At 43.3% G+C, this 12,514-nt stretch overlaps 1 protein-coding gene across 1 annotated transcript; it reads right to left on the bottom strand.

The window, feature by feature from the left end:
* Positions 1 to 907: 907 nt before the first annotated feature.
* Positions 908 to 10,169, bottom strand: LOC117456097 (uncharacterized bromodomain-containing protein 10). Its single transcript, XM_034095840.2, has 10 exons — positions 9,695 to 10,169; positions 8,412 to 9,147; positions 7,717 to 7,917; positions 6,012 to 7,633; positions 5,845 to 5,906; positions 5,594 to 5,683; positions 5,333 to 5,448; positions 4,814 to 5,037; positions 2,863 to 4,653; positions 908 to 2,409 (listed from the first exon to the last, which is right to left on the bottom strand). The coding sequence occupies exons 2-10, from the start codon at positions 9,119 to 9,121 to the stop codon at positions 911 to 913; spliced, it is 6,315 nt and encodes a 2,104-aa protein (XP_033951731.1). The 5' UTR covers positions 9,122 to 9,147; positions 9,695 to 10,169; the 3' UTR covers positions 908 to 910.
* Positions 10,170 to 12,514: the final 2,345 nt, after the last annotated feature.

Raw genomic sequence — 12,514 nt, 5'->3', positions numbered from 1 at the left:
GCAACATGTAGTACAAATGTATCAATATTTCTAAATTGTAGAGGACCACATGACAATCTGGATTTGAACAATCCGTATTGTAAAACAGACATAAAGTAAAGCCAAGTTGTACTGGTGAATAGTATCCTATTATTCCTTATTGAAGCAGTATGTTATGGCATTGAAAAGTATTACAAATACCGGAGTTGAACTTCATTGCATCTACCCTGCTCTTTTATAACATTACTGGCCATAAAGTTAAGAAAAAGGAAAGTCTCCAACATTCATCTTAGGGCAACCTCCCCATTTTCCACTTGTGAAAACCATCACAGTACACATGTTCAGTATGTCTGAGCATACCTTTTACCTATAAGATGTTCTAACCGGAAGGTATAACCTACTACATTCTAAATGTAAGTCAAACTACAGCTGGACAGCAGTTTTCAACTAACCCCAGGACTTCTACAAGATGATATGAGTCCTGGAAAAACTAGGCATCTGAAAGGTGGCATCTGAGTCTTCACATGGATGTCAAAGTCTGAGATTATCGGTTCACTTTCTGTCTGTGTGTGAAGGTTGTAAAGGGGAATCTTGTGTGTGTAGAGCTCCAGTGGAATTGTTGGGGGAAACCAGCAGTGCATCCAGCGGTATGAGGCAGGCAGTCAGCTCAACTGAATTGACCCGGCACTGAACTGTGTTCAAAACAGCACCATCAGGACTAATGAGTAGCTTGGATGCTACACTGGTATGCTTTTCAAGTGCTTGATTGGTCGAAACGAAAGGTGGTAGGATGGTGTTTGTCTTCAGTGATGTGATTGGTTGTGATGGAGTGCTTACTACAGTGCTTCTGGAGGAGAGCGCTGTGACCACAGGCGCTGTTTCACAGGTGTTGAGTGCTTCCGTTGGGTGTAACTGTAGCAATGGGCAGCGTCTACATCCTAGACGCTGTACTTACAATTGGCTGGACAGCCACTGTGGGCAGTACCTGTGTCTGTGTGCCAGCAAGAACTGGATGCATGACTGCAGGCGCCATGTTTTTGACTGCTATGTTGCCTAGTCCCATGTGCAGCAAAGCCTGTGATGGAGCTGTGGAGTAGGCTGAAATTCCAACTGCTGTCTGCTGTGTGCCTGGGCCCAGTGTTGTTGCTGAAACCACCTGCTGAGCAGGAAGAGAAGAACGCAAAGCTGGGGCGTCTGCTGAGGAGAGGGGCAGTGTGACAGTGCTGGGCCGGGCAACAGCTGAAGGGCTTGATAAAACAGGCAATGATGATAGAGGTGCAAACAATCTTGACAAGGGGGATGCTACTGCAGGTGAAATGGTAGAACATTCAGCTGGTATAGGAGTGCCAGCAGCTAACCTGAAGGTAGTGAGTGCTGAGCTGAGAGCAGGGGCACTGGTTACCACTGGGGAAACTAGAGCTGGTACACTGCCAAACCTAGGTGGTGATGACATAAGAGAGGGTGTGCCTCCAGGTGGAGAAGCAAAGTTACAGACCTGTGCAGCTGGCAGTCTCGGCAGAGCAGACACTACTTTTGTTTTACTGGGTAACCACGTGGAGCCCGGACATGGCGGGACATTTGAAGTATTTGCTAGCAACGATGGACCAACAGCAGGTGTGCATGCTACAAAAGGAGAACTCGCGGCTGGCACACCAGGCAGCCTGGCGGGGCATTGGGGTAAACTTGGTGCTCGAGGGGCTACAGTGACATGACTTGCCACTTGGGCAGGACCTGATGCTCCAGTGCTGGCGGCACTGGCAGGAGGCACTTTTTGTGGCGCAGGGTTAGAGATGATGAGGACATGGCTGCCTGGGCCCAAACCCTGGGGAGGGACTACAAAACGTGCATTGTTGAGGAGGATCTGTGTACCGGCAGCAAGGGGCTTAGAGGTATTGATGACTATGCGCTGCTGGATTGTGCCAGGAGTGGAGGTGGTGAACGGGGTATTGGTGGTTGATGCTGAGGGGATGGTTGTTTGGGGAGGTGAGAAGGAAGTGATTTCTTGACCAATGCCACTTTGGATATTTGAATGCTGATGAACAAGCGTGGATGTGGAGGTTTGAGCTAGGTTACTCTGCACAGCAGTAGTTACCTGAGCAGTTGAGTTGCTGAACAAGCGACCTGCTGGCATACCACCGGCCTTCTTGTTGATGTTTCCTGCAGGCAGAGTGGTAGAAGTAGATGTGGAAGAGAATGGTTGGGAGATCATGTTGAAGGATGAAATACCCTTAGAGCTCGGGGTCTGAGACGCCTGAGAGGCAAGCTGAGCAGAACAACTTGTGATGGTATTTGAACTTGTAACTGGGACCAGACCAGTGGTGGTGGCTGATGGACGGGTTGTTTCTGGTGTGCTCTTAGCAGGAGAGCGCGACAGAGCACCTATGGTCTGTCCAATGGTTGTTGTCTTCCCTGACAACTGGATTTGAACACCTGGAGACACACAAGAGATATTTGTTTGAGTAGCTCAACACTGATAATTGGGCTAAATGTATGGCATTAGTCTTACCAAATTTACAAAATAAGGTTTTACATTCCTCCAACTGCTATTTCTATATGTTTAAATAGAAAATGTCCCATTCTTGCAGCATTTTCTAGGGCTGAAAGTAACAATTTCTTACAATATATTCCAATTATTTTCAAAATAATAATAGATAATAATTGTAAAAACTACATAAACACATTTTTTGTCTTGAAATGACTTGTTTGGTTCGGCCTAAAAGAGGTTTGAATCAGAAAATGTATATTGGTTTTAACATTTGTAAGATATGTTGCCAATATCTTCTTCTATTGACTAATCGTGTCAGCTTAAAAATGTACTGACTGAACCCAAATATAAATAGAGCAGACATGAGAATAACAGTTCATCAACTCAGACCAACCCACCTGAGGGCAGAGTGATGTTCTTGAAAGCTTCTGAGTTGACCGCAGGTTGGCCTGTGCTCGATGCCATCTGTAGAGTCTGACCTGATAAGGAAGTGCTCAGCAGCTGTCCACTCGCCCCTGGCGCTATTGTCGGCTTAGGAAAGCTTCCCATAGAGGTTATGGATGATGTCGCTGTGGGTTGGTTGATGAACATGACTCTTGAACCAGGAAGTGATTTGGTGAAAGAGGGTTTACCTTTTGATAAGGCTGAATTAGAGGAAGAAGAGGGAGTAACTAGAATGAATTTAGTAACTTGGGATCTCTCCTCTGTACTGGCCCTCTTCAAACCCGTCTTGTTGAACTCAGCTTGTGTGAGAACTTGGGGAACACCATAATTACTCAATGATGAGACAGCAACTGTGTTTTTTCCTAATGAAGCTTGAAAATGAGAACCAAGAGCGGGTGTCTTTGCTGAATTCGTTGATGTGTTGGGGCTTTGATTTTGTGTAACCGTGGTGCTTGCTGTATGGCTTCCTGGACGTGTAACAGAAATGCCACCAGTGAATGCAGGAACCTGCTCCTGATTTGGGGCCACTGGTATATTTGTCAACGCTGGGACGGTGCAAGGGGAAGTCTGAGATTGTGCAGAATGAGCCTTGGATATGAGGAAGGCTTTAAACTGGGGTGAGATGGTGATGACTGGACTGTTGGTCAACGAACCAAGAGCATACTGGTCTGAGGAGGTCTGGACCCTGACGATGCCCGTGTTGCCTCCTCTAGTTGTAACCAGGATGGACTGCGAGTCACGGATACATACAGTCTTAAGCTCCTGTTTAGGGTACGTGGGTTTATCAGGGTCAGTAGAAACTGCACGAGAAGGAGTGGGGATCGGTGAGGGGTTTGGCATGACACTTTGTGGTTTGCTAGCTTGGGGACTGCAAAACTGTATCCCCTTGAGCCCTGCTGTGTTTAGATGAGGGGAAGGAGAAGGTGTCCTGGCATATTTTAAGGGAGCCACTTGCTGAACAGGGATTTTGTTTTCGGGAATAGTGAACCCAGGCACATTGGTAGACATACAGAAGGGGCCGGCCACTTTAGAAAGTGGGACCTGAACGCCCTTAGAAAACACATTTTCTTCAGTGTTGTTAATGAGAAGCTTAGAAGGCAGAATCACCAATTGCTGCATGATCTTCTCCCCAGTGTTCTGGTCCACAACAGGATGAACAGAGATCTTGACTGGGCTCTCCTTCCTCACAAGGTGACCCAGCCTGTCAGGTACTGTGTACACAACTTGGCCAGGATTATTTTGTAAAGTCTGTGTTGGTTTCCCCTGTTGCGATTTAGGAAGAGCTGTAGCCAATCCTGGCTGTCTTAGTACTTCTGTTTGTTTAAGTCCTTGAATCTGTATTTGTCGCGAACTGGATGGAGAACATTGTGCTTTTGAAAGTTGTGTAGTAAAATCAGCAGGCCGTTTCATTAAGGTCACTTTGTTTCCCACACTCTTAGCCAGCAGGGTGGGGATGGGCGTGTAGCCCTTAGGTAGTCCAGTGGTGGGATGGAGGATGGGGGTTCTGGGTAATAGTGGAGCCTGGGTTGAGATGGAATCCTTGGATTGATTTGATGATCTCAGGTCGAATCGAGAATGTTTCCTAGATTCAGGGGTTGAATGATTGATACTGCTGCCAGCCTGACTTCTTGTCAGTGGACTGATGTGTTTCTCTGTGCTGGAAAGGGATGGTTTTAGGTGGTTGGGGGGTAAGTAGGTCATCATTTTTTCTCCAGCAGACTCTGCCTCAAACTCTCTGTTAGTGGCTGAAAAAATAATAAAGATGTCTGTTAGGGATGCACTGATTAATTAGCCATCTATACGTGTATAATAAGACCAGAAATGTGTATCTATAGCCTTAAGGAAAACACATTTTTCAATTACAGTCAAAATCCAAAACGTGAGATTCAAAGTTAAATACTGTACCTCCACTCCAAAGACCTCTTGGAACCATATGTTCCAGGTCTTCCTCTTCGGATTTTCTGTAATTATCCAAGGGTGAACACAACTCCTTTCCCAAACCGCTCTCTTCATCATCCTCATCATCATCCTCATCTGATGATGATGATGATGAAATGCACTCCTCACGCACAAAGTTATTGTATTCTGGGTGCTTCTTGAAATCATTACATTCCTTTTTCAAACGAAGCCTGATGTAGAACCAAGAGAAGAAAAAGATAGAGCAAGGTTTTATCTCAGTCCAGCAATCATTTGAAGACCCAAAGAGGTTTTTAAAAAAAAAAATGTGATCCTTGTTCATTTTGGTTATAAATGTTCTTTAATGTAAAATTCAGTTGTATATTTATAAATTTCTGAGAAAAGCTGAGATACTGTGCATGTAGGCTTTTTATGGAGAGTGAACTTTGTATTATCTTTCCAACACTATGTGCGACATGATTATGTATGTGGCTGTGGTGGTCCTCTTAAATGTCAAATAAGTAATACCTGTTCCTTTGGAAGGCTTTTACAAGTTTGGGTTCCCAGAGTGAAAGCTCATTCAGTAGTCTGATTAGAGTGCTGTGGAGGTCTTTTACTGCTTCTCTCCTGTGGTACCACCGACCCTGTCAGTCCAAACATGCAGACGAAACTTTATTAAAGTCACCAGGATTAGATATGAGCAAAGGTTCGACTGCATTGCATTCTCCACCAAAAGCAAAAGGCTCTCGAGCAAGTGAGTCTCTTTGCAAAACTTAGAATGCCCCTTACCAATCTCTTTTTGGTGCTCTCCAGATCATCAAGCTCATCTTCTGTCTTACTGATCAGCGCTCGCAGCCCCTCAAGACTGCAGCATACCAACTACAGAAGAGAAATAACAACATGATTGCATAAGAAAATCAAAAAAAAGGACAGGAGTATGCTAAGACTGGTTATAACATTTGATTGTTAATGTGAACTCAATAAATATAGCATTCAAAATACATTCCTAAAGAAATAAGAGTATATTTCAGTGCAACTACCTTAAATGATGGCTCAACTGAAGGTTCATCTTTAATTTTCATTGAAGATTCCAGCTTTTTTCCTGTCAACAAGATAGCAGATATAAACACTGAACCAACAAGTTATTATTCAAAAACATAAACTAAATATTAAATTAAATGAAGGAAGTGTGCATTTTATTCCTCACCTGTTTTATGTTTTCTCTTCCTGTCTTTTCTATTGATCGGTGTGGCAATTTTCCGCACCGCAGACTTGGTAGTCTCCGCTGGGGACAGCCTCATCCTGTCCACAGGCTGCAGCTGCTTGTGCTCCCCTTTCACCCTTGGCAGCTGTTCCCTCCCTCGCCTTTTCTTTCGCTTTTTTTTCTTAGGCCAGATTTTTTCATTCACCCTTTCATCACTTGAATTTTGAGAACTCTCGGGAGACAACTGTGTTGCTATCCCTGATGTGCCACAGCTGCAGTCGTGCTCCTTAGATTCAACATTACTAGTTTTGCTTTTACAACAATCCAGACAGGAAGACCTTTGCTGCCCCTGACTGGGACTTCCTCCTCCCCTTTTGATTGGTTTCATAGGGGAGGCAAGATTCACCAAGCGAGCAGGTGACCTGCCTGTGTAGCTGTGCTCCCCTACACTCAGACAGGGCTCCTGTATCTCTGCTTTAATGGTGCGCATTGAGCCCAATGAGAGGCCCTGCTCCTGTTTTAATGTCCGTTGCTTGGCTTGATGCTCTAGCTCTACAGTCTCTGTATTCAAATGTATTCCTGCATCACTTCCACCAATAGGACTTGTGTGTGAAAGTGTTATGGAATTAATGTGTTTTTTAAAGTCCAATTTATCTTCACAGGAGTTTTCATCAGAGGACACTGATTCAGACCCCTCCTTCTTCTTCAATGACCAGGATTGAAATATGTTATCTTCCTGTCCATCCCCATTTTCCCCTTTTAAACCCCTGAGTGTCTCTGCTCTCCCCTTTCCAAAGTCATCAGACTCTCCTGTGTCCATTGAGCCTTCATAACACCCACCGCCACCTGTAACCCCTTCTTCTTTCATTCCATCCGACTCTTCACCCTCCGTCCCTTGCTCTATATCAACCCTTTTGACCCACACAGAAGGGAAAGGGGACACTGGGGTTGTGCTGGGGCTCTGGCAGTATATCCTCAGGTCTGCCCCACAGAAATGTGGGAAATGTATATAGGCATTGTCCTTGCTGTCATATCCCAAAATAGACTCCCTACATTCATGGATTGGCTGGGCCAGGAGAGCATCCTGCACATGTTTCTGTGTCTCATACACATGATCACACAGCCCCTTCAGAAGCCATACTCTCTGGTAGAAGGGCAGTAAGTGAAAGGGTTTCTCTTCCATAGGACTCACCTCTCCAAGGGTGCTGAAAAATGTGTAGCAGAGTCCCAGCTGCTCAGCCCGACCTGGCTGATTATGGGAGGCACCGACGGACCGATACCAGCCCATGACCCGCTGCCTGAGCTCTGACTCCCAGCGACGGTAAGGCAGTACAGGACGGCGGTGCAGAGTGGCCCTTCGCTGGGATGGGGACAGCAGGGAAGACATTATTTTGGAGAGAAGAAGGCTGCATCGGGGCATTAGCAAACTACGCTCCAGATCAAAAAACACAATCTCTGGGAGGTTAAGTGCAGACTGAGCCAGACAGAGGAAGTGCCCTATAGCAGGGATTTCCCAAAGTGTGTCCACAGTATGGGGGGAAGCCTGAGACAGCAAATTCTGCTCCCACTCTTCCACCTCTTTGGCTGACATTTCCTCTGCTTCTTTCTTCTCAAGCTCACGTTGCCTGAAAAGTAAGACAAAATATGTATATTGTTAGTGGGTTTACGACAGCATCTTTTTTTTTTCCTTTATCAAATATTCACTCACCTCTTCTCCTCCTTGGCCTTCTGTTGTTCTTCCATCCGTAGGGCCTGAACCATGACAGACTCATGTCCACCAACAATGATGGTTGCCAGGCTACGAGGTGCCAGCCTCCTCCTCGTGGAGGTGCCACCTGAACTTCGTTCCTCCTCTGCACCAAAACGTCCTTTAGACGTCACTGCCAAAGTAGTCTTCTCTCGCAGTGTCCTGGAATGACAGAAAAAAAATCTGTTTTATAGAGGTCAGTATTGGTTGAAATAAAAAGACAGTATATCTACACCACTGTAACCTAGCAGCCATGTAATTTAACAAGAGTTGTTTAAAATGCATAGATTTGTTTACCTTTTTAAAACATGTTTTTGAGAACCATTATTGTAAGATCATAGTATGCTGCTAAACAGGCTCATATGTTATCAATAAACAATAGATATAGTGTAGACACTTTTATTTTATGCCATGATGAAATACAGGATGGAAAAAATGTAATTATACTGTTATATTTAGAACACATTTCATAGATGGCATTTTTTAAATACGCTATTTAGAAAATGTTTGAGGGCTATCCTTGACAGAGAAACATGTATTGCCTTGCAACACTAACTTATCATGCATGTGACGTAAAATACACGATAGCAGTATAGTGGGTTTAAACATTTGCCAACTAATAAATTGGCTAGACAGTGTATTTAAATGATGTTTACCTAGATAGCAATGTAAGCTTCTGCTCCAGCATGATTTCCAGCTTTTGAGCCTGCTTGGATATCCAGTGGTCCACCCCATGGTAACGGTAACAGTTCTCCAACATCAGCCTAAAGTCTGCAACAAACTCTGTAATGGTCTCGTACTCTTGGTTGATAAACTTCTCCTCCATCCTTCGCAAGCACATCAACTGCCTGAGCTGTGCCTGACTCCAGCCCCGCACGCCTCCAATACCATGCTGGGCTTCCTGCTGGCCTATTGGCTGGAGGAACGGGCTGGTGATCCCTTTGTGCTTGTCCAAGAGAAAGCCATTAAATATCCGATATGCTTGCTGCACCTCATAGTTCATATCCTCCTCAAAGCTATTGCTGTTGGTAGAAATGCAGACCTCAGGTAGAGAGAGGTCACTGTTAGAAATCTCTGTAATGCCATCATTGGTTAGTGCAAGGTGGTCACCCTCAACAATGACATCTTCACTCTCGCCAGGACAGTGTAATGCTACCATTGTCTCAATCTCACAGGTGCCATTACTGAGCAGATCCTCAGTTATGATCAGGTCAGTGTCTTCAGTTCTGCTGCTGCTCACCCATTTGGATTGTGAAGACATTATGTTGGAGTAGGGCTGCTGGGGGAATGATTCTTGGCCGGCCATAGCCTGGTCTTGGTTGGGAAACAACGGTTGACTACAAGCTGCTGTGAATTGGTCTGTCATATCCACCTGATTCGTGGTGAAGACACCTGCAGTGGGTAACAGGTGTCACATATGGTGAACATAGATGCAAATAACACTCAAACACAGTTTTGACACGAGGGCAAAATAAATCAAAACAAAAAAACGGTGCTTACTTAGCATTTATTTTTGAGAGATCAAGAAGAAATGAGAGCAAGAGGAGGCTTTCCTACCTAAAATAACAAATTGCTAGGCTAAGTTTCCTGACATTACATATCCTGTCATTTTATCCTGACACTATTAAAGACTTGATGCCCTGAACACTGAAATGTTTTCACAATTGGATAGTTTAACATATCTAGCAGTTATACTCACTTTATCCACCTGCCTGATGTTTTCAAACTTTTTATTTCCCCCGGATCATTTGCTAGCTAGCTTGGAGTTAGCTATTAGCGAGCTAGCTAACGATAGTTATCACAACAATAAGTAAACAAACTTTGTCCTGCTTGCTAATAGGAACATATACAGCGAACTCCCTTAGCATGTGCTGTCACGTGTAGATAATGACCAAAACAAACAGACCACAGGCAGAGCTTGGCTGGTTAAATAACATACCTCGACGTGTCTAGTGCGGCTGCAGACACGCACCAGCTTTTAGCAAGCTTAGCAGCAAAGGCAACTTGCTAGCCAGGTTAGCTTGCCATTGTCTCCAATCTGGGGCCTTCAATTGCTGAGATCGCTGTCCATAATGAAAAACGGGTAGCAATAACATGTCCATCAGATAAAAAGTCATGCACACATCTCATATCGTCAGCGTAAGGAGTGATGTCAGTGACAGGAAGATGGCTAAAGCAGCATTAGCCGGTGTAACACTAGCTGATTGTCCGACTCTTCATTATCACTAGCTGTCCAGCTAACAAGCTAGGTTTGTAAGTTAACAGTCACTTTATGACAAGTAAGAACATCTGGTTTTACTTTAGAGACACATTTGCGTCATGTGTCAGAAATATTCTAAACCCTGTTGGATTTATGAGAAGCATGTATCCCACTAACTGCCTGTCTGATTTGCCTGAATACCCCGTCCACTCCACTTCCACCCTTCGTGCGCCCAATGCAAATGTGCGCTGCCTTACGCACGTTATCTAAATGGTCCAGTGTTATATTAAATTGTTAGTTTTGTTTTAGGGTCCTTGCTGACACACACATACACACTCATTCGCTTTACGTTGTGTTATTACACACACCTATTGTGATTTGTTCTCTCGTTGAACTAACTGAAAGAGGAGGATCTGGACACAGCTGTCATCCGAACCTATTTATAAAATGTCTCAATATCGATAGGCAGCAAAACAGCAAGGAAGCAGCATCATAATGTCAACGTATTAATGGATAGCCTTTCAGTTAGTTAAATAAGACACACTGTGAACTCCTGAGTGTCCAGTGTCCCGCATGACTTACTTTTAACCGCTAGATGTCGCCAGTCGCTAATGTTCTACAGGCAGTGGCGTTAAAGGGTTTAACTGCCCTTTGTTTAGACTTCCAGGTAGCTCTTGACCCCAGACTATTTATCGCCCCCAAAAAGCTCCACAACATGTTTTTTTTCTGGTTTTATCTATTTATGGACTACTGTGTGTTAATCAAATCGTCAGGAAGCAGAATTTGTACAACGCTTGAGTAAATTGACTGCACGAGAAACCTTCATCAGGGTAATAGACTCCCACATAATATTTTGCCTGCTCAATGTAGACCTTCACTGCTGTAGGATGAGGTGTGAGATTAGAGTTGTTTGTTACCAGATTGATCTTTTAAAACCGTATTTTTAGATATATTTAGCACCCATATTCGTTTAATATTACTAGGCCTACCATGCAAGATAAGACATACAGCAAATGCAAAGCGAGCAAAATACCTATTATCCTCCCCTATACTGACAATAATGGATTTGCCTGTGGCACATCGAAGAGGTCTCCAGCTGGGGAAATTGTTAATTAAGCAGTTGTGCCACGAGAGGCATATGCTTTACAGCGATTTTAGCTCAACTAGGAGAAATAGTCAGGGCAAGAGGTTTTCCTTTGATTATAGGCTTTCCCCCCTGATGTGCATTAGTGGTGTGTAATAATATGATAAGGAACATAGACAGATGCAATCCACTTCTGTCAAATAGACACAACCTGGATTTTACCAACCATATGTTTTGGGAAAGTAAGATTTATATTCCAGACTACGTTTTTTTATTTACTCTTCGGAATTGTATGGATTGGCTTTTTAATCAAAATATTTGTAAAGGGTATTATTATAATTCATCATTACTTCACCGTAGGAAAATGTTATATTGATTAAAGTTGGGAGAAATTGCAGAGAGTGTAGGCTATTTCGGTTCATCATTTATTTATTGTAAGATAGAAATCCAAGATTTTGATTAAGGCAATGAAATACATGACAACATTTGAAATCCTAAAGAGTACCAGTATATTTAACCATCATTGGATTACTATTCAGACTAAATGGGCCCCATATTCCGAGGGGTCAGCAAACTCCTCGGGTCACTATGAAGTGTGTGCTTTGTAATTTGAATAATGGTATCTAAAAAAAGGATATGGACTTTGCACTAGTCATGATCTGATCTTGAGGCCTTTTAGGTATTAAAGGTCCCCTATTATACTGTTTTTCATCAATATGTTATAGGTCTCAGATATATACAAAACATGTCTCTGAAGTGTTTTGCTCGAAACACCAAACAGATCATGCATTGTAGCATCCCATAAACCCCTCTGTTTCAGCCCTGTTTCAAAAGTGCTGATTCTCTGACTTTTACTTTAGATGAAAATAAGGAGCCCCTCCCCACGCCCCTCTGAGAGATATTTGGTTAAAAAGAACACAATGGTGCTCTAGGAGGAGATTCAGGTGATAAGGTGGGCGGGGGTTACCTTGGTTGGTGATTGGCTAATGGTCACACAAGCCAAAACATATTTATGACATCATGAAGTGGCCAAAATCTGATCAGCTCATTTTCAGACAGGTTTTTATATAAATGGATAAGGACAAAAAGAGAGCGAATATTTGTTTCCTGAAACTTTCAGAATCTCTTTACACAGATTTTGCACAATAGGTCCCCTAGATAAGTCTAGATAAGGACCTTTTTACACAGTTTGCTACACAGTAAAAGTAAGATGATAGTATGCTGCTAAACGGGCTCATATTTTATCAATTAAATAATAGATATAGTGTAGACACTTTTATTTTATGCCATGTTAAAAAACAGGATGGCAAAAATGTAATTATATTGTTATATTTAGAACACATTTAATAGATGGTGTTTTTTAAATATGCTATCTACTAAATGTTTGAGGGGCAGTAAAGTATGAAATGTGCAGCAGAATGGCCCCCGATCCTATTATATTATTACATTTTGACCAATAGATAGCCTATTAGATT

This window comes from Pseudochaenichthys georgianus, chromosome 12 (genome assembly GCF_902827115.2).
Source record: "Pseudochaenichthys georgianus chromosome 12, fPseGeo1.2, whole genome shotgun sequence".
NCBI lineage: Eukaryota > Metazoa > Chordata > Actinopteri > Perciformes > Channichthyidae > Pseudochaenichthys > Pseudochaenichthys georgianus.
This window is presented reverse-complemented; position numbering and strand designations above follow the sequence as displayed.